Source organism: Lagopus leucura, unplaced genomic scaffold (assembly GCF_019238085.1).
Source record: "Lagopus leucura isolate 7727_CA_CO unplaced genomic scaffold, USGS_WTPT01 Super-Scaffold_100002, whole genome shotgun sequence".
Lineage (NCBI taxonomy): Eukaryota > Metazoa > Chordata > Aves > Galliformes > Phasianidae > Lagopus > Lagopus leucura.
The window spans coordinates 77732831-77754493 of NW_024962263.1; the positions used below are offsets into that span (position 1 = coordinate 77732831).

At 41.9% G+C, this 21663-nt stretch overlaps 1 protein-coding gene across 5 annotated transcripts in view; it reads right to left on the reverse strand.

Annotated features, from left to right (window-relative positions):
- SAMD12 (sterile alpha motif domain containing 12) overlaps positions 1–21663 on the reverse strand; it is a 170309-nt gene that overhangs the window by 82938 nt on the left and 65708 nt on the right. For all 5 annotated transcript variants that reach the window (XM_042869319.1, XM_042869318.1, XM_042869320.1 and 2 more), the window contains exon 4: positions 868–1008. In XM_042869319.1, the coding sequence (XP_042725253.1) occupies positions 868–1008 (141 nt within the window). The remainder of the gene's footprint in view (positions 1–867; positions 1009–21663) is intronic.

Consider the following 21663-nt stretch of genomic DNA (forward strand, 5'->3'; position numbering starts at 1 on the left):
GAACTCTATTTTTTTCATACGATGTGACATATAACAGGCACTGAACCAAAAAACCACAGAAGTGTGTGGTTTTTGCTATCTCACTGGACTACCAAGCAATGTTTAACACTGAGAAAGTATTGCAGATATGTATTAGAAGATGTATAAATGTTACTTTACATTGTTATCACAATGACTGCTTCTCTTCTGTGTTACCACAGCTGTTAAAAAGCCTTAATAGAGTGCTAATAACGCAAGTCATTATAAAACATCTTAACCTCATTTGGAAAATATGTACATGCTCCTGCTTCCCTGTCTCCTAACTAAGATCACCATATTGAGCTCAGTTTTGCTTTTTTTAGCAGCTTAAGTTAGGAGCAACTCTATTCAAGTCAATAAAATTTCTCCAACATGAAAGAGGAATCAACCATCTGCAAAAAGCTGAGTATAACAGGTAATTTTCCACTGACAGCTCTTACCATAAAAGAGGTTACGGAGATTACTCTATTATCAGAAGTAAACAATTAATAGAAATTAATTAATTAATAATTAATGAAGAAATAGAAAATGTACAATGTCTATAAAGACAGCACGTTATCTACTTGTACCCTTTACTTGTAAATATTTTCATGTTAGTAAACAGACATTAAGGTAAGGTTACTCTCAAGCTATAGATGGAGCTTGCTCATCATTCAAAACAGGCAGCTAAACAACTCTGTTTATTTATACATTATTTTACCTTTTGTCCCCAACTTTGAAAGTATGTGGAATCTATGAGACATTTCCACGCATCATTTCTTGCAGAAGAATGTCAAGTCACCTTTCATGCCCTCAGGCAAACTTCTACCTGATCTCAATAGCTTCCTGCACCAAAATTATTTTTCATACCTTGTGTGAGCAGTTGGAGGTTTCGGACTTCTTCTCTCACCTTCAGCTGAAGGACTTGCTGCAGAATGTGCTGTCGCAGGCTTTCCTGGGCAATGCCCATTCGTTCAAGCTTTTTGTCAGTAAGTCTCAGCAAAGCGCGGCCTGGATGCAAAAATCAAAAAGAAAAATTACCCAAGGACTTTCACTAATGCAACATTCTCACTCTGACAGGCTAATTTCCTACAGCAAAAATTCTCAGTCTGAAATGATATAGTCTCATCAGTTATATACTGTCTTACTGTCAAGGATCTGTGTTTAACTCTTCCCTTTCTTTTAATTTTATGTATTGTATTGATGCTTTGTGAGCCATTTTAGGCATGTAAAATAGGTAACTGCTACCATTTTAGATGACCAGTTGCTGTAACTGGGTGCCAGCTGGTCCCCCTAAACAACTCTACAATTGGTCCAGGTGTCTAAATATACCCTCACCTATTTTCAAGCATCTAAATTACTGTCAAAAAAAACTCAACTGAAAGAGAATTTGAGCTATTTGATCAATTTAATATATAATGAGGATGAATACTACTGCAATTTAGACATGTTTACAGTTTAATAGCAACACCTCTCAGGATGGCCCTGTACTTAGAGATCCAGTCTTCCAAATCCCTCTGCACAGTAAAAACAATGAGCAAAGAAGGGGGGTGAGAGGAGAAAATCTTACATGTCTCCATGCATATTCAGTTCTATCTAAATGATTCCTGAAAATGATATTTGCCTAACTGTAAGACTGCCTCTTCCGAGGAAAGAAGGCTAATTGTTGTAGGTGACTCCCTTCTGAAGAGAATGGAGGGCCCAGATCCATAGGGAAGTTGGCTGCCTTCCTGCAGCCCGAGTCACTGACATTACAAAAAATCTTCCTGGTCCGGATCGACACTGATTACTACTCCTTACTGATAGTTCAGTGATGAAGGCGCTGAGAGAAGCTTGAGGGCTATCAAAAGGGACTTCAGGGGATTGAGGCAGTCAGTTGATGGAACAGTACTGGTGGTATTTTTTTCTCTCTCTTCCATGGCAGTTAGGGATATTGAGAGGACCAAGCAAACAAATCTGATAAATATGAGGCTAAGAGGGTAGTGCAGTCATAGGAATTTTAGATTGTTCAACCATCGGGTGGTTTACCCACAGCCTGGCCTGGTGGCTGCAGATAGGTCTCTCTGGTCTCAATGGGGGAAATGGATCCTAGCCCACAGCCTGGCAGAGCTTGTTGAGAGGGCTTTAAACAAGGTATAAAAGGGGGCAGAGGATGAAATAAGGCTTGCTTGAGATAAGCCTACAGGAATTATGACGGGGCTGGGGGTGAGGCAAGTAGTTCAGCTGAAGTGCATCTACACCACTGCACACAGCATGGGCAACAAACAGAAGGCACAGGACGCCAGTGTGCGACAGGCAAACTATGACTTAGTTGCCATTACAGAAATATGGTGGGATTGCTCCCATGACTGGAGTGCTGCAGTGGATGGCTATAAGCTCTTCAGAATGGATAGCCAAGGAAGTAGGGGCAGAGGCCTGGCTCTCTGTGACAGTGTTTTGGTGTCACTGAGCTCGAGGATGGCAATAAGGTTGAGTCTTTCTAGGTAAGGATCTGGGGAAAGGCTAACAAGGCTGACATCCTGGTGGGGGTCTGTTATAGACCACCTAAACAGGATGAAGAGATGGACAATGTGTTCTACAAGCAGCTAGCAGATTCCACATGACCACCAACCCTTGTTCTCCTGGGGGACTTCAAATTCTCTGATATATACTGGAAATACAGTATACTGCAGAGGAAGCAGTCCAGGAGGTTTCTAAACCTCCTGACGCAGTTGCTAAGAGAACCTACCGGGGAGGTGCTGTGCTAGACCTGCTGTTCACAAATAGAGAAGGACTGGTGGGAGATATAGAGGCTGGGAGCTGTGTTGGGCACCATGACAGTTCTCGATTCTTGGTAATTGAGGAGGTCAGCAAAATGGCTACCTTGGACTTCTAAAGGGTAGAATGAACCATTCAGGATACTGAATGTTGCTAGGGTATGCAGGGAGAAAAATTAGAATGGCAAAACACAAGCATGAACTCAACTTGGCCACTGCTGTAAAAGTGAGCAAAAACTTCTTCACAAATGTATTAACAATAAGAGCAGGAGTAAAGAGAATCTCCATCCTTTACTGGATGTGGAGGAGAACATGACCACTGAGGATAAGGAAAAGGCTGAGGTTCTCAGTGCCTTCTTTACTCTGTCTTTAATAGTCAGACCAGTTATGCTCGGGATACTCTACCCCCTAACCTGGAAGTCTGGTATGGGGAGAAGAATAAAGCCCACACAATTCAGCTAGAAACATTTAAGAGAGCTTGTATTCCATCTAGACAGTCACACGTCCATGAGGCCAGATGAGATCCAATCAAAGGTGCTGAGGGAGCCAGTGGAGGTGGTTGCAAAGCCACTTCCCATCACCTATCAGTGTTCCTGGTCAACTGGAGAGGTCCCAGAGGACTGGAGGCTTGCCATTGTGACTCCCATCTACAAGAATAAGGAGGACACAGGGAACTACAGGCCTGTCAGCCTGACCTCAGTGCCAGGAAAATTATGGAACAGATTATCTCAAGTGAAGCCACATGGCATTTGTGGGACAACCAAGAGATCAGGCCCAGCCAGCATGGGTTCACAAAGGGCAGGTCCTGCTTGACCAACCTCATCTCCTTCTGTAATCGAGTGACCTGACTGGTGGATAAGGGAAAGGCTGTTGATGTGGTCTACCTAGACTTCAGCAAAGCCTTTGACGCTGTCTGTTACAGTATTCTCCTAGAGAAGCTGGCAGCCCATGGCTTGGACAAGTACACTCTTTGTTGGGTAAAGAAGTGGCTGGAGGACCAGGCCCAGAGTGTGGTGGTGAATGAAGTTATATCCAGTCGGTGAGTGGTCACAATTGGTGTTCCCCAGGGGTCAGTATTGGAGCCTGTCCTGTTCAGTATCTTTATTGATGACCTGACTGAGGGGACTGAGTCCACTCTCAGTACATTTGATGACACCGACTTGGGAGGAGGTGTTGATCTGCCTGAGGGTAGGAAGGCCCTACAGAAGGATCTGGATAGGCTGGATTGCTGGGCTGAGGCCAATGGGATGAAGTTTGATGAGACCAAGTGCTGAGTCCTGCACTTTGGTCACAACAATCCCAGGCAACACTATAAGCTTGGGGCAGAGTGGCTAAAAGACTATGCAGAGGAAAAAGACATGGAGGTGTTGGACAACACTTAGCTGAACATGAGCCACCAGTGCACCCAGGTGGCCAAGAAGGCCAACGACATCCTGGCTTGTATCAGAAGTACTGTTGCCAGTTGGTGTGAGGATCTGATCATCTCTCTACATTCCCTATTCCCCTCTGGTGAGGCCGCATCTTGAGTACCATGTTCAGTCTTGGGCACCTTACTGCAAGAAAGACATTAAGGCCCTGGACTGTTTCCACAGAAGGGTAATAAAGCTGGTGAAGTGACTGGAGCACAAGTCTTATGAGGAGCAGCTGAGGGAACTGGGATTGTTCAGTCTGGAAAAGAAGAGGCTCAGGAGTGACCTTATTGCCCTCTACACCTGCTTGAAAGGAAGTTGTGGCAAGGCGTGGGTCAGCCTCTTTTCCTCATGTGAGTTTTCTCATAACTAGTGATATGAAAAGACAAAGTGGCCTCAAGTTGCGTGAGGGAGTTCAAGTTGGATATTACAAGAATCTTCTTTTCCTAAAGAGTGGTCAGGCATTGGAATGGACTGTCCAGGGAGGTGGTGGAGTCACCATCCCTGGGTGTTCAAGAAATGTACAGGTGTGGTAAAATAAGGAATGTGGTTTAGTGGGTAGATGGATGGAATGTGGTTTGGTGGTAGATGGATGGTTGGACTAGATGATCCTAGAAGTTTTTTCTAACCTTAATGATTCTGTGAACAACTGGTGTTATCCACCTTGACTTGTGCAAAATGTTTGACACTGTCCCACACAACATCCTGGTAATGAAATTGGAGAAAAATGAATACTTGGAGTACTGCATCCAGTTCTGGGGACTCCAACAAGAAGAAAGACATGAAGCTGTTGGAGCAGATCCCGATGAGGGCCACAAAGATGATCACAGGGCTGGAGCACCTCCCTTACAAGGACAGGCGGAGAGAGTTGGGGCTTTTCAGTCTGGAGAAGAGAAGGCTCCAGGGGTACCTTATAGTGGCCTTCCAGTACCTGAAGATGTCCTGCAGGAAACATGGGGAGGAACTTTTCATAAGGGCATGTAGTGACAGGGCAAGGAGAAATAGCTTCAAAGTGGAAGAGGGTACATTTAGACTAGATATTAGGAGGAAATTCTTTACAGTAAGGGCAGTGAGACACTGGAACAGTTTGCCCAGAGAGGTTTCCCCAGAGAGACTAGGGAAAGGAAGTCTTCTTATTGGTTGAGGAGGATCTGGTCAGAGAGTGTCTAGCCAAAATCAATGAACGATCACTGAACCACTGTCAACTTTGAAAGGTCTTGGCAAACAGGTGATGTGCCTGAAGACTGGAAGATAGCCAGCATAACTCCAGTCTTCAGAAAGGGCAAGAGGGAGGATCTGGGAAACAAGACCAGTCAGCCTCTGTCCCTAGAGAAGTGACAGAATTCTGGATATCCTCTCCAATTAATTGGAAGAGAATGTTATCAGGAGTCAACCTGGTTTTACCAAGCAGAAATCATGCTTTATCAGCCTAGTAGCTTTCTATGCTGTCATCACAAGTTGGACAGATGGGAAGAGAGCAGTGGATGTTGTCTACCTTGACCAAGGTGTTTCACATTATCTCCCACAACATCCTTGTTATGAAAATTATGAAACTTGCGGGATAGAGGAATGGATGATGAATTGAATTGACAACTGGCTGATAGGCAGAGCTCAGAAGGTTGTCATCAGCAGCACAGAGTCTGGTTGGAGTCCTGTAACTAGTGGTAGTTCACCAGGGGTCAGGTGAACTACAGGTTGTCCAACATCTTCATCAATGACGTGGATGAAGGGATAGAGTCCATTCTCAGCAAGTTTGCTAATGATACAAACCTGGGAGGAGTGGCTGACACACTGGAAGGCTATACTACCATTCAACAAGACCTAGACAGACTGGAGAATTGGGCAGGGAGGAACCTGATGAGGTTAAACAAGTGTAGTCTTGCATCTGGGGAGGAATAACCACATGCATCAGTACAGGCTAGGGGACCTGCTGGAGAGGAGCTCTGCGGAGAAGGACCTGGTGGACAACAAGTTGGCTGTGTGCCAGCAGTGTGCCCGTGTGGCCAAGAACACTATCTTTGGACCAAACAGAAAACCAAAACATCAAGCAGAGCTTTACGTTAGGAAAAAAATCCTTTCATCCTTTCTTTCATCTTCACCAGTGCTGTGAGATAGTACACAGAGGAGTGTCCTGTGGCCCTCCACTGCTTCTAGATCGCCTGTATATACATCTGCCTGTCCAAAGGGGCCGTGGCCAAGACTACCAAAGCACAATGAGCTTCACTCATACCACCTTGGAAAACAGCATATTGCTTGGTTCATTTTTTCAAACAGGCTCAACTCTTTACCTCCTCCAGCTCTGACTGCAAGCATTTTTAATTATTAAAAATCCCTTCTTTGATTTTTTCAGACTTTTATTCTGAAAGCAGAAGAGGACTGTGAGGAACAACCTCCTTCCTCCACAACACAGTAGCCTCTCTGCTGACATTACTGGGGCTTTTGGATGAATGGTGCAATTTAGCTCATCATAAAGTATTACTCAACACAGCAAGATAAGGCCCTTAATTAATCTCTTTCTTTATAAAACAGCAATATGGGTACAGAATTTTTATGATTATTTTAATTAAAGATAAATTAAAGACACATAATATTTGCCCCAAACCAAGTAACTAGCAGTATCCCTTTCACTACTGCTAGATTTCACTCAGAAGCAGTTCTGTGAAGTGGTTGGTAAGGTCTTGCTATGATGTAATGTTAAGTACTGGGATTTATTATTAACAACACTAGATCTTAATGAGCAAATGAAAAATGACAGATGCATTTTCTGCCCTTCCTTGTCTCTCTTGCACTCAACGCTACGGAAGATGATGACCTTTTGATTAGGAATTTTTTCTTTGAAACCATAAACAAGAAGAATTCTATGGGTTAATGTAATAGCAAACTATGGAAATTAGTTCCTTACAGATCAATGCCAGCTGTCCAATTCCCCTGGTGATAGAGATAGCAATAATGACTTCAATTTTTATATCACCTTATCACACTAAAACATCTTAAAGCAATTTACAAAGGATGTACAGTAGTCTAACGGTATGGTCTATAATGTCAATCTAGTAGATGAAAGCAAACAAAAAAATAAACAAATAATTAGTTTAAAGAGTGCCAACACCCATGTCATCTTAGGGCAGTAGCAGAAATATGAAAGGACAGAAGAAGGCCATGCATCTCATCCAGAATACCCCACCTCGTTTTGGCCGTGGATACAGTCACTACTCTTTACTTCCTCCAGGCACCTCCTTATTTTACATTCAAAGCAGTTTTCTATCCAGCCACTGCCTTTGGAAGTTGAGTATGCACAAGACAGAGACGTCTCTTTTCAGCTCCTGGCATGCCAGTTCTTCTGCGGCTTTGGCTCAAAATGCAATGCCATTGGAAAAAATTGTCTTTGACTCATACTGTTTGCAGCAGCTTTTACAAGCTGTCTTAACTCTTTCTTACACCAAATCCAATGTGACCTCTTGAGCAGTGACGAAGCAAGAAGGCAAATATCCAAGGGCAAAAGTTGACATTTCCAGAATGTAGGAAGTGCCCTGAACTAAGAGCATCTATACCATCCCCATACCATCTTCCTCTCCCTCAGCATTCAAAACAACAAAATACAAGCCAGAACTGAATAACTTACTATACTGCTAACTAAGTCATGCCTTCGAAAAGGTACAGTTGATCACTGGACCACAGTCACCAAAGCCAGTTAATTACTAAGGCCATGGCCCTGGCAATCAACTAAGGATTCCAGATGCTTCACTATCTTACTTCCTTACTGTAGATATCTGAAGGTGTTAAGGACACTGCAAGGATTACTGAAGACTGAGTCCAGTTGCCCAGAGAGGCTGAGAAGTTTCTGTCTTTGAAAACGCAAAAAAACTAACCTGGTTTTGAGCACCTGGCTGTAGTTGCCCCTGCTTTTAGAACAGGGGCAGGACAAGATGGTTGCCAGAAGTGCCTTTCAAATCCAGCTATTCTCTGCTGCTGTGACTCAGCCTTCATGAAGGATCTCAAGATTAGGATCTATTTTCATTGAAAAAGTGCAGACTAATGGAGACAATGAATAAGAATACACAAAAGATGGTAATTATGGCAAGCATCAGAGACAAAATAGACTGCTATACAGTAAATATTGGGGCTAGGTTATTAATTTTCAGAGCATGTCGGGCAGAAAATATTATCAAGAGCAGTACCCACAACAAGCATAAGGTTTTTTGAACAGTTTACACTGATCTCTGCTAGGACACAAGTAAAGGAACTTTGCTGACATCCCAGGAAACTTCCCAAAACTAAAGAATAACTGTTATTTCTTTAAAGGCTGTTTTACATGTAAGTAGTACCTACTTGCATTGAAGACGCTAGGAGATTTTTTTTTCAAAAGCTTCTCAGCCAACAAAACAATAAAGATTGTAGTTGCAAACACCAAAGTCTTGGCTCTCATTAATTGCACAGCAGGGAACCAAACGTTGCAAAAAAAAAATAATCGCTCTTAGTATCTACATGCATCTTTTAGCACCTAAAACTCAGACCTCTCACATTCAGGAAAGTGCAGCTGTGGAATGTTCTGAGACACCCTGAGGGCAGCAGCAGAACATAAAATATTTTCCAGCTTAATAATGGATTGATGGCCTAATTTCTTCTAATACGACTTAGCTGTTGCAGATCTCATTTGATCAATCTGGGATTAGATGAAAATTTGAATGGAGGGAGAAACATTGCGTGCCACAAAATATTAATATGAGTATAAGCATTGGTCCAATGAGGTTGGCATTGGCCCTAGAGCAAGGAATGTGGTGCAGTCTGCTGTACCTAATAAGAAATGTTCATACCTCCCCTCACTGGTAGAGTTTACTGCTTCTTTTCTTTTCCCTGAGCCTGTGAAGCCTCACTGACTGCCAGTTCACAGACATCTAGAGAGAGACCATGCTAGAAGTCTTGAAAGTATACTTGCAATGAAGATGAATGAATAAGTAAAAGAGGATTTATTTTAAAAGTGTGGAAAGAACTGAAGAAATGCAGAAAGATGAGAGCAGATACTACAAAGTTGATCTCACTCAAAACCTTGAAGAAAACTATGACTAATTACTACTGATGAAGATAAAACCTAAAGGGGAACAACGGGTATGAAATGTGGCAAAGAAAGGTGATCTTGTCTCCTGACTACACTGACAGGCATAAATGAGTATCAAGACAAGATATTCAGTTTACTTACCACAGAGCACAGCATTCAACTGAGAAAGAAAGAAAAAACAGAGAACACAAACACACTAAAAAACTCTCTACTACCAGACCAACAGCTCATTCAGCTTTGTATTCAGAATGGCAGTGGGAGATGAATAGGGCAGAGCTACCGGGAGTGTTACTTTCTGAAGTCATTCCTCTTGTACTGTGCCAGCATCCAAAACTGTTGCACTAGGGATAATAGTGAGTACCTCATTTTTAGCACCTATTTATTGTCTTCATGTCCATGCATTTGTCTTTTTAATCCTGCTGATACTGTCTGCCTCTGCAGCCTCCTGGGGTAGCAAATTTGAGAAGCTTGCTGCCCATTTTAACCTGTTTTATATCAATTTCTTATTAAGTGCTTCAAGAGTTCCCTAGTTTATGGATTACAGTATTTGGTGAACAATTCCACAGCCAGTTTATCTGTTCCTTCTATGATTTCTAAACCTCTGTCATATGTCTTTTGATCACTTTTCTGGATGGACACAGATGACAAACCTAGAAAAACAGGAACACTAAATACTAAATTATCCAAACTGAAAACTTGAGAAAATATTTACAGGCAGGAAACACTGTTTTATGTTGCTGACATGATAGATATTCTTAATTGATAATAATCTGTCTCTCTGGTTTCTGCATAGAACAATTACAGACATAATTTTTGTATTTATCTCTCTTTAGTTTTATTAACACATTCACAATTCTAGTTCACTAGGTTTTCCTACTTGAAATGATCAGATCATAGCTTTCCTTTCGTTTGCTTCTCTTCACTTCAGTGCTTAAAAACAAGCCTCATAGGACTTACCAGGTAAAAAATTTCCATGACAGAGATAGAGACTTTAATACCATTGTTCAGATGCTGGTGAGATAGAAGCATAAAATTTCCAACACACACTCAGAAAAGAAGAATTCAAACAAGAACAGGCACAGAGAGGCTATGACTTCATAGTGAGGAATGGTGTAATTATTTCATGTGAGGAGGCCAGAAAAATGTAAAGTCATCCACAGAATGAAAACAGCCTCACGATGGCAGTGGAGGGAGATGAATATCAGGGAAAGAGAACTGTTAAACCAAAGAAGTTAGTTAAATAAAGGACTGGTGGATCTGAACACAATTGAGGAAGATGGGTTCAGGAACTGTTTGCAAAAGAAGTAGTACAAACCAAAAATTAGTAACACTTTCAGAATTAAGTTGACACGACTTAATGACACTGTTCTTGACAACCCATCCGATCTTACATAGTCCTAGATTTTTACACAAGAATTGAAGAGCACACCACTCTTTCTCATGCGCGTCTCATCACTAGTCAACCAGACACATCAGTAGCTTCATCATCAATGCCCTGTGGCAAATTCACAGCTTTTCTTGCAAAGCAGTTAGATCTGGCTTGTTTTATTCATTATTTTAGCCCAGAGACTGGTGTAGACTGTAGGTAAACTGCAATTTGCATTACTCCTCTCTTTGCCCAAGTAGAATCCCACTAGGCAAGATTCAATTGCTTCAGAAGTAAAAATGGATTCATTTTCTATCAGACTTCCCACTGCAGCAAACACTTCATCAATCTACATACTAGCATAGGGGCAACTGCCAGCATAGGCAAAGAACAATTTTTTTTCCCAAAATTGCTATTGGTAGCTGCTGGGTACTTCTGATACAATTAACACTTCTCAGCTGGGGACCTACTTACATGGATAGGAGACATAAGGGACACTGGTACAGAAATAAAGCGGCGAAGAGAATAGTTTTAAATGATGGGGAACAGAAGGAGCAAGGGAAACTCTTCAGCCTGCATGCATATGTATTCTCTTCTGTTAGCAAAAGCAGAAAACCTCCACGAAGCTGCAGGAATTATCTTGTGGTAAGTCAGAGGAGTGGGAGAGGCCCACACTTCTGGTATTCCTTCAGTGGAAGAGCAAGATAGCACAGCAGACATTTTAGATTTGCTCATGTATTAAACTAGCTTTGGACTCGTCATTATTTGTTAGCATCATCAAACAAGAATGAGATGACTTCCTGTCTTTTTATGATTCATTACTTGTTGGAGCTTGGATGAGGCCAACTCTACAGTAAAGTTTATGAAAGCAAACACTGTCATACTGGTCAATTCATGTCTGATTACATTTAAAAAATGCCTCGTGTAAACAAAGACACCTTCTGAATATTATCTGCATCCTTTCTTTTCACATCGTCTCTGTTTACAGTTCTGAGAGGAAAGGATGGCTATTGTTACTGCTGCCACCAAGTCTGCAATAAAACCAGTTATTTCCATAAAAGCCCTCTCAAGTCACAGTTCTCTTGCATCTTCCTGCTCTTCCACTGTACTTCGAGGTGCAAGCATGAGCAGGATATGGATGAAAAATAACACAATCTTTAACACAACTGCATTTTCACATACAAAATTAGCAGCAACCAAGAAATGACAGTGTTTTAAGTCTGTTTCTGACAGACTGGTCAGTAAGAAATCTGTGAAGCTCATCTTAGCATTGCCTTTCCCAATTCCCTCCATAATCCAACAAATAATTTTGCAATTTCTATTTCCTTACTTCTGACCTAGTTCTGTGAGCTACATATCTCCTGGTCCTCAATGTTCTCTGAAAATGCACCATCTTGGGTGATGTCTTTGTTGCACTCTGTTTTTTCCACGGCTGTTCCCAGGAATCCCTCCCAGCCAGCTACCTTCAGCTGTTTCTCCCCCGCTACCACAACCATGAGGGTTGCTACATCCCACAGCAGGTCCATCTGCTCAGTCATAATTATGCTGTCGTAAGAAATCAACTAGCCTGCAGTAATGGTGAATTCATGTAAGAATAGTCAGTTGAAAGAGTATGGGTCTTCGATAATAGTTATAGGGATTGCATTTTAAAAGTACAGTAACATCTTAAAGTCAGTACAATACCTCTGCTCTGTCCCTGGCAGAGAGAGGCTTCCTTTCAGATAGGCAGCTCAAAACAGTCCAGATATCCTCAAAAGCAATGCTAGAAATAAGATTCCCTTTCCAGAAATGAGAGTCTCCTGACTCTCAAATCCTCCCATTTAAATAAAACAACAACAAAAACAAAAAAAATGCAATTCCACAATTCCTGCTACTTGACAAATCCACAACATTTCAAGAAAGTATTTCAATTGTGTGCTGTCCAGTGGGGAGAATCAAACATCCTTATATGTAGCAGCCTTCCTATGACATGTTGGACCCTAGTACCTGAAGAGTCACACATATGCTCTGAAAGAACTTTATTCTGAGAAAACAACGGTTTTATACAGAGAAAGGAAGGAGTTAATGAGAAACCATGATTACTGGAAGTGATTCAGCACGTAATTCACTGTACTGATGGGAACTATATTGATTCCTTACAAGTCTTGGGTAAAAGACTGTTAGACAGTTCTGTTTCTCAGCTGAACATATTTGGGACCTGATGATTTTAATAGGAGGAAATAGTAATAAGTTGAATTCCCTTCTGAAATACAAATTCAGGCACAAATCATATTACACCACTTTTCAAATGTACTGTAAAAGGTGAGACAAACATTTTTAGTGCTCTCAGGAAGGACCCGATAGGACCCACAAAGTAAATTAAGGATAAATGTAAACCCTCAGCAAGCAGTCTATAAATCCACATTGCTTACTGCATTTGCATTCGCAAACCTACTTCCTGGCCATACAAAATTATACATTATCTACAGCTATATATAAAGATATAAAGACATGTAATAATGTACTTCTATTATATTGCACATCATTTTTTTTTTTTTTTTTTAAGAAACAAAATCCAGGACTATTGTTTGCTGGTATCAGTGTGCTAGATTTATGGTCCCTCTATTCAAATAAACAACCTCAAGGTCTTTTTTGCTTGTAATGGAGTAAGTGAATCTGTCAACACCTTTGATTTTGTCTACCATCAGCAGGACACACAGTTCTTCAATTCCTTGTTAATCCAACATTGCTCACTGTGCAACCCATTATGCATTAGATTCTTTATTAATTACAAAAAATCACATTAGATCATGCCTGCTGGCAAAATGCTGTTAATTAATTCAGGAGTAAACACACATTCATATATTATAATGCACAGCTTCTACACAGAGCAGATTACAAAAGGCCAAGCCAATTTGGGAACCATTAGAATTGACTGAACTCTTTATAGAAAACTCAGATAGGAGCTTTTCCTGTAACTCCTAATGGTGAACCTTAGAAAAATCTTTTTTTTTTCCAGAAAAAAAAGAGTAATTTAATACCACAAGGAAAATAATAACTACACACAGACACAAAACCAAAACTTAACTCTTGAAGTGCCCAACCCAACTGCAGCTGGGAAATTCCTGAAACTACATAGAAAGCTGCCTTACGTTTTGACACTCGTAAAGCAAAAGCAGTTCTGCAGTTCTGCCTAGAACTGCTGTGCACATACAGCAAAGGGGACAAGCCCCACAGAGCACACATGAAATCAAAAAAGCTGCAATTTCATTAAATGAGGAATAACACCTATTCCTGTCACATACAGATGTACCCATTGAGCTCTTTAAACTACATTAATAACACTAACATGGCTGAAGACCAGGTTCTAGGAGCTTTCTCCCACAATCCAAGGGACAGAAATTGTCAGTAAATATTGTTGCTTGCTTTAATTTGCTAGTGAGCAATTCAATCAATAACTCAAAGTTGCTAGGCCACAAAACACGCACCAAGGTCACAATTCTGCAGTATGCAATATATGGAAGGATAAGGAAAGACGGTCTATTTCTGTGCATGATCTTCCATGTTTTGGCAACGCATTGGTGGGCAATCTTTTGGACCACCCCTTCTGTGATGCTGGGAAGAGAGGGCCCTTCTTTCTCTTGATTGCTCTGGCATACAGCATTCATATAAAAATCTACATGGAAGGGTACTATTTGGAAAATGTTTAATTCATTCTCTGAGTTTCTTTTAACACCAAACTTGCGGGAAGTAAGGAGGGCCTACATAATGTGACCAGACAGCTTACTGTACTGCATAATGAAAGCTCTGTTGGCCATCATGAGTTCCAGAAGACCCAAATTTGAGAACTCAGATTTTCTATTAATAATTTCCGCTCACTGCTTTGTCGAAAAAAAAAAAAAAAAAAAAAAAGATTAAAATTAAAATTTTGTTTAATATTAAAATAAGCTTTGAAATCCCAGTGCTGAAGAACATACATTTCCTGATTGGTATCTGTAGCTCTCCTCTGCTCCACGCTCCAAGCAGCTTTCAGGGGTGCTTTCGTCCGTGCCTGTTCTGACTTTACCCTCAATTTTTAAATAAAAAATAAAATTGAGAAAGGTTTTATGTTAATATTCATGATGTTAATAATTAATGTTAATAAAAATGGAAAATTAAAAGCAGCATGCTCACAGGTTAAGCAGTGTAGTCTGCTTTAATCCTCCTAGCCTGAAGAATCGAGCATGTCTCTCCCAGTGTACTGCTATTTCTCTTTGGAGGCTCTTAACCAGAAGGCCGGCACCTGCCAAGCTGCATGTTCCACCTTTCATGGGCCCTTAACTCATAGTTTATGCTAACCATTTTATAATCTACAGGACAATAATTTTCCTAGTGTCACTATCGCCTCCAGTCAACTATGTACACAGTCTTACACAGACAGATACTAATCTCTTGCTGCATTGCTGGTTTCGTGGTATGATAAACCTCATAGCGCTCCTTTGCATTTCTTCCAGCTTTTATTACTGTAGCTGTGAGGTGAATCAGGACATAAGGATTTTATTCTGCTTGTCTATTCCTCCTGCTTAGTGCTTGACCTACAGAAGACTATGGGATAACAGACATTGTGGATCAGAAACAATACCTATCAGAAATAAAGCCATTTGTTGTATTTAATCTGTAAACAGCTAGGCCCTATGACATATCAACATGCCACTCCATGACAGTTCCTAGGACCCTGAGGAAATGTGGCCTGTCAGCAGTGCCTTTAGGATGTCGTATGCGAGACGGAAGGACACAACATCTGCTGCTGCTGGGTTTCACTGCTTGCTCCCAGCCCATTTCCAAGGCCAGGCCCTGAAGGCCAGAGTTCTAGTCCTCAGGGAACATCTGCATGGCTGCATACACTCCTTTACCCATCCCCCAGTAAAACTACCAGAGGCCAGGCAGGCCACAAAACTGGAAGCAGGGTTTGAAATCCCTCAGGCTGAGGAGGAAGCCAGCCACGCTTCTGCTAGAGCATCACACGTAAAGGCTGCAGCGGGGTCTGCGCGCACCTAGCTGGGGCTCAGCGGCAGGTTGCTGGAAATGAGCTTCAGAGCAAAGCAAGAATGTAACACCACTTCCCAAAAATGCACTCAGCCTCCGGAAATCTGTCATTTAGGGGACAATTAGCACAAATGCTGCTGGCCTATTTGAGTTTCAGCTGAGTCTAAGGTCAGTGGACGGCTTCCAGTGATTACAGCAATACCCAGAGTTTCTCTTGACAGGAACCTCAGCAACGATTTTAAAATGGCAGAATAATTCTCCCGTCCTCAAGGTGATTTGATCCAGCAAGATGGGGCAAAAAGAAGAACCGAGTGCTGCTAGGTAAACATGAGCTAATTAAAACGTGAAAACAGGCATTAGATTTCTATAATGAAGATAATGTACGATCAGAGAAAACTCACAGTGAAATGGGTGAATTTCAGCCATCAGTTTAAGCCTTTAGAAGAGGTAGTTCAGAGTTTAGGTTACTGCAGTCACTACAGAAGGAAGGTTGAGATACTAGGCGGCTGTTTATCTCTGCATGAAATGCAGTATTCCAGCAGGCCCCAGAAATAAGTGTGGAAAACAGTAAGAGAAAGAAAAACCTATATGAAAACCAAACAGGTACTAGCCAACTCCCAGAACTCAAGAAATTCACTTTGGTTTTATATTGTATTGTCTTTCTGATTACTTCCTTGGGTTTTCCACCATAAATGAAAATCTTCTCATTCAAAAACAGCTTTCATTGCTTCAGATCAGCAAACACATAAGCACTGCCATTATGGATGAATTTTCAGTTACACCTTGTTTTTATAAAGGAGTATATGGAGAGGAAACGTCTGAACACATGGCATGATGTACCTTTAAGACTAAAGAGGCACTGTTCAAAAAACTCTAATCAACAAAATCAGATTAGAGGAAAAGCAACAACTGTGACTAGTGAATGTATTATAGCCCATATGAATAATTTACAAATAATTTATATGAAGGAATAAAATTGGAAACTATAATCACAGAAATTTCCAATGGTAACACTGAACAGTAGCTACATAAGCAGTCCCAAGGAACACACAACACACTGTTTGAACACAGTGGCTTTACTTACAGAATCTGCAGTATGTTAAACCTATGGCCAGATGCTGTCCTGGTACACAGAATGACTGTTCTGGCACTTTCAACTGGGATGCATCCCCTCATATTTTGATCAGAGAGGTGGTTGAAGCCCCATTCAAGGAGACATTCAAGGTCAGCCTAGACAGGGCTCTGAGCAACCTGCTCTAGCTGTAGATGTCCCTGTTCATTGCAGGAGAGTTGGATTAGATGATTTTTAAAAGTCCCTTCCAATTCCAATGATTCTATTCTATATCAGAACTTGGACATAAAAACATAAAACCTTTTTTTGTTTATACAGAGAGAAGAAAAGAAAGAAATACAACATTTTCAGCCCAGCAGAAGTTTCCTAAACCATAACTGTTTTCTGAGAACTAATACTGAATCATAAATTTAACTCTTCGTCAAGTACAAAGTTGTTTACTTATCTTCATCTCCATTCATTTGCTTGCACTTCGTCTGGAACACGCCCAGAGAAGAGCGATGAAACTGGTGAGGTGTCTGGAGCACAAGTCTTAGGAGGAGCAGTTGAGGAAGCTGGAATGTTTAGTCTGGAGAAGAGAAGGCTCAGGGCAGATCTCATTTAACTCTACAACTTCCTGAAGGGAGGCTGTGATGAGAAGGGGTTTGGCCTCTTCTCCCAGCCAATGAACAGGACCCGAGGAAACGGCCACAAGTTGTGCCACAGGAGGTTTATGTTAGACATAAGGAAGAACTTCTTCTCTCGGGAGTGGTCAGGCACTGGAATGGCTGCCCAGAGAGGTGGTGGAGTCACTGTCCGTGGCGGTGTTCAAGAGGTGTTTGGATAAGGAGTTACAAGACATGGTTTAGTGGCTTGTGGTAGCAGTGATAGTAGGAGGACGGTTAGACTACATGATCTTGTAGGTCCTTTCCAACCTTGTGATTCTATAATTCAGTATAAAAGCCAAATCATTTCAGAGTAAGCTTCAAAACTAGTTTTGGTTATGCATGAAGTACAATTTTTTGTTTCTACATGATAAGTGAATAGTAAGGCTCAATACTATTTCTTTGGTTTAAGTCACTTGCACGTGGAACTCTAGCAAGTAATAATATTCATACAGCAAGCTTTGAACAGCAGCAATAGACACCTAAAAAAGCAAAAACAGATACTAAGAAATTATTTTCTTAATCTTTCAATTAAACCAAATGCTCTAAACCAAATGCTCATATCTGTAAATACTCCTTGCTCAATTCACTTTTACTTTCTCTGTAATGTTCTCCTTTGAGTCTTCTTCATGAAGCACTTTATGTTCTCTTTTTCTCACTAGTGTTTTTCCATTTTCTTCCTGCTATAACAAATTATTTTCCACAGCTTTCTCATACTGCAAAGCTTCCCTGGTTAGGAAATATGCTAAATACCATGGATTAGCCACATGAGCACTGACAGTGCAAAACTTCACCAATACACCAGAAGTAAATCAGCCAGATAGTTAAGTAGGATTGCAGGTGTCTATAGATTGAAGTATCAGCTACAAATCCTTCAGCACAGTTGCATGAGAAGGCGATCTAATTCAAGTTATTTCCAGTCTGTTCCCAAGTAATTTTCTGATGACCTTTGAAGATGGGCAGGGCAAGATTCTGTCTGCAACATACAGTGAGCCATAGACACTCTGATTCTTATCCTCAAGATGTTGTATTTTGCTCTCAGCAGCCAGGTGCTACTTAAACGATAAGGAGGAGATCACATAAGGTCCATTTATAGTGCTGTAGAAAACATTTTTGTTATTAAACTAACAAGAAAAGAACCTGAGGTCTTGAGCCAACAGTACGCCCTTGCAGTGAAGGAGCTAATGTTATCCTGGGTTGCATTAAGCTGAACGTTGCCAGCAAACAAAGAGAAGAGATCCTTCACTTCTGCTCAGCCCTGGTGAGATGTATCTGGGTGCAGTGTCCAGTGCTGGGCTCCCCGATACATGAGAGACATGGACATATTGGAGCAACTCCAGCAAAGAGCCATGGAGATGCTTATGAACTGGAATCTCTGTCACATGTAGAGAGGCTGAGATAGCTGGGACTGTTCAACCTGCAGGCTCAGCACTTGGGGCTTTTCAATGTGTAGATGCCTAATGGAGAGGATAAAAAAGCACAGACTCAACCACAGGAAGCTTCACTTAAATATAAGAAGGAACTTGTTTATTGTGAGTGTGGTTAAGCACTAGAACAGGTGTCAAGAGAGGCTGCAGAGTTTTCATTCCTGCAGATAATCAAACTTGATGGGGTGCAGACCCAGGAACTTGCTCTGGCTGTCCCTGCAATGAGCAGGGGGCTTAGCAAGATCATAGAACTACAGAATCATTTGAGTTCAAAGGGACAGTGGCTTGGAAAGCAAATGGTATCCTGGGCTCCATCAAAAGAGGGGTGGCCAGCAGGGAGAGGGAGGTGATTGCCCCCTCTACTCTGCTCTTGTGAGGCCCCATCTGGAGTACTGTGTCCAGGTCTGGAGCCCCCAGTACAAGAAAGACAGGGAGCTGCTGGAGAGGGTCCAGAGGAGAGCCATGATCAAGGGACTGGAGCACCTCCCCTCCGAAGACAGGCTGAGGGAGCTGGGCTTGTTCAGCCTGCAGAAAAGAAGGCTGCAGGGTGACCTCATTGCAGCCATTCAATACCTAAAGGGAGCCTACAGACAGGAGGGGAATCAACTCTTTGAAAGGGCTGATAACTGCAGGAAAAGGAGAAATGGTTTTAAGTTGAGGGAGGGAAGATTTAGGTTGGATGTCAGGGGGAAGTTCTTTACAGAGAGAGTGGTGAGGTGCTGGAACAGGTTGCCCAGAGAGGTTGTGGATGCCCCGTCCCTGGAAGTGTTCAAGGCCAGGTTGGATAACTCCATATGACTTAGGGTCCATAACTCCATTATGACTTAGGGTAGATTCCCTACATGATGGCGGCCCAGGGTTATAAAGCATTTATGCAGATGTACTTTGCCAGGCATCCCTTTTCAAAGTTGCTTTGAAATCTTCATTACTAGAAGCCTGACGGACAACAGCAGTTCTTAGCTTTGCATGTCCTATTATTTGGATGCCCCGTCCCTGGAGGTGTTCAAGGCCAGACTGGATGGGGCCCTGGGCAGCCTGGCCTAGTATTAAATGGGGAGGTTGGTGGCCCTGCATGTGGCAGGGGGGTTGGAGATTCATCATCCTTGAGGTCCCTTCCAACCCTGGCCATTCTGTGATTCTGTGACCTTTATAGGTCTTCTAGCCCAACTCCTTCTCTCCTCCAGACCAAACAGCCGCAGCTCTCAGCCTGTCCTTATAGGGGAGGTGTTCCATCCCTTGAATCATTTTTGTGGCCCTGCTCTGGATACGCTCCAACAGGTCTACATCTCTCCTGTACTGAGGACTCCACATCTGAATGCAATACTCCAGGTGAGGTTTCACCACAGCAAAGCAAAGGGGCTGGATCACCTCCTTTGCTCTTCTGGCCAGTGTTCTGTTTATGCTGCTCAATATACGGTTGGCTTTCTGTGGTATGAGGGCACTTTGCTGGCTCTTGTCCAGCCTGCCATCCACCAGTACCTTTAAGTCCTTTTCAGCAGGCCTGATGATCTCCAGAGCTGCCTTCCAGCCTCAGTGACTCTCTATAGAGTAGCACTAAAAACCCAGCTGCTTGAATTTCAATAGCAAGGTCAAAATTCACGGCAAGCAAAAACAAGAATCTTACATAATTTGTATATCGACATATTGAATTGAAACATGCAAACTGTGGAGATAGGTGAAGAAATACCTAGATAGTTGGAATCTCACTCAACATTGTTCACGTACTAGTGAACACCATATACAGTCTCCCTCAGCGGTACCATCCAAACATTAGATTTCTATGCTGGGAGTGCAATGGCTAGCAAGTTTATACATGCAGAAGGTGAGAGCTATTAAGCATGTGAAACAGCTCTTTTTTCAGCCATTCACCCAATGCACTATGAAAACCAGGACATGGCTGATTCCAAGAATGAGCTTCTCAGTCAGTTAAACAGTACCACAGTTGTCCAGGCACTGTCATTTCCATTATCAGATTGCTCCAAGGGTTCCTCTGGCCTGGGCCAATAAACCCTTTGCCAGGAACTCCCAGATACAATTCAAAAACAAGTGCAAATCAGTGTGAACACAGCCACCGTGAAGAGCTAAAGCCCTTAGCAGAATGGGTGTGAGCCATTCCATGCCAATTAGTCTTAGTGCCAGAAGATGCTTGTGGAAGCATCAGACATCAACACAGCAGTATTACAGAGTCACCAGTTCCATTGTAAAACCCAACCAGCTCTACTGTCACAAGCCATAAACTGTTTTTTCAGAACTCAGAGGTTCTGAGGTGAGACAATATTATTTCCTCCCTTGTGAGTTCCTACGTGTCCGTTGGCACAAGTCAGAGCAGTTCGAAATGATTTCCTCTGCTATTTCTCACCTGTTCTAAACTATTAAATAATACGGTTATTTCAGCTGCTGAATCAAGGAAAAGCAATGGGAAAGAGATGTTTGGGTAAGTCTTCAGTGGCTACAAGCAATTTCATTTAATTTTGCTTTAGCTAGGTTTCCTGAATTTTACAAGGCTGTAATAAGAAACACACTTATTGATACTTCCCAGTGTAAGTTTTGAGATTCACCATAGGTATTTTTATTAGGCTTTGGAGCACCATACTGATCACTGCAAAAGGTTTACCTTGAGGTGCTGATGGAAGAGGTTAGAAAAAAATGCAGTGCCAGGATTTTTGAAGGGTCCTGGCTTACACCTCCACACATGCAGACAAGAAGAACATTTGCACTTACAGACAAGGGCAGCATCTCAGGACTCGCTGCATTTTAGAACTGCTAGCTGACTCCAAGCTTACAAAAGCTTTCACTAAACACTTGCCTAAAAGGAGAATCAATTCAAGTCTGTCATAAGGAGCTTCAGAATGATTGGAGAAAATGGCTTTTAGAGAGCTAAAAGAATAGATCAGCATCCAGCTAACCAGGCTCTTAACACAGAAATGTTTCTTTT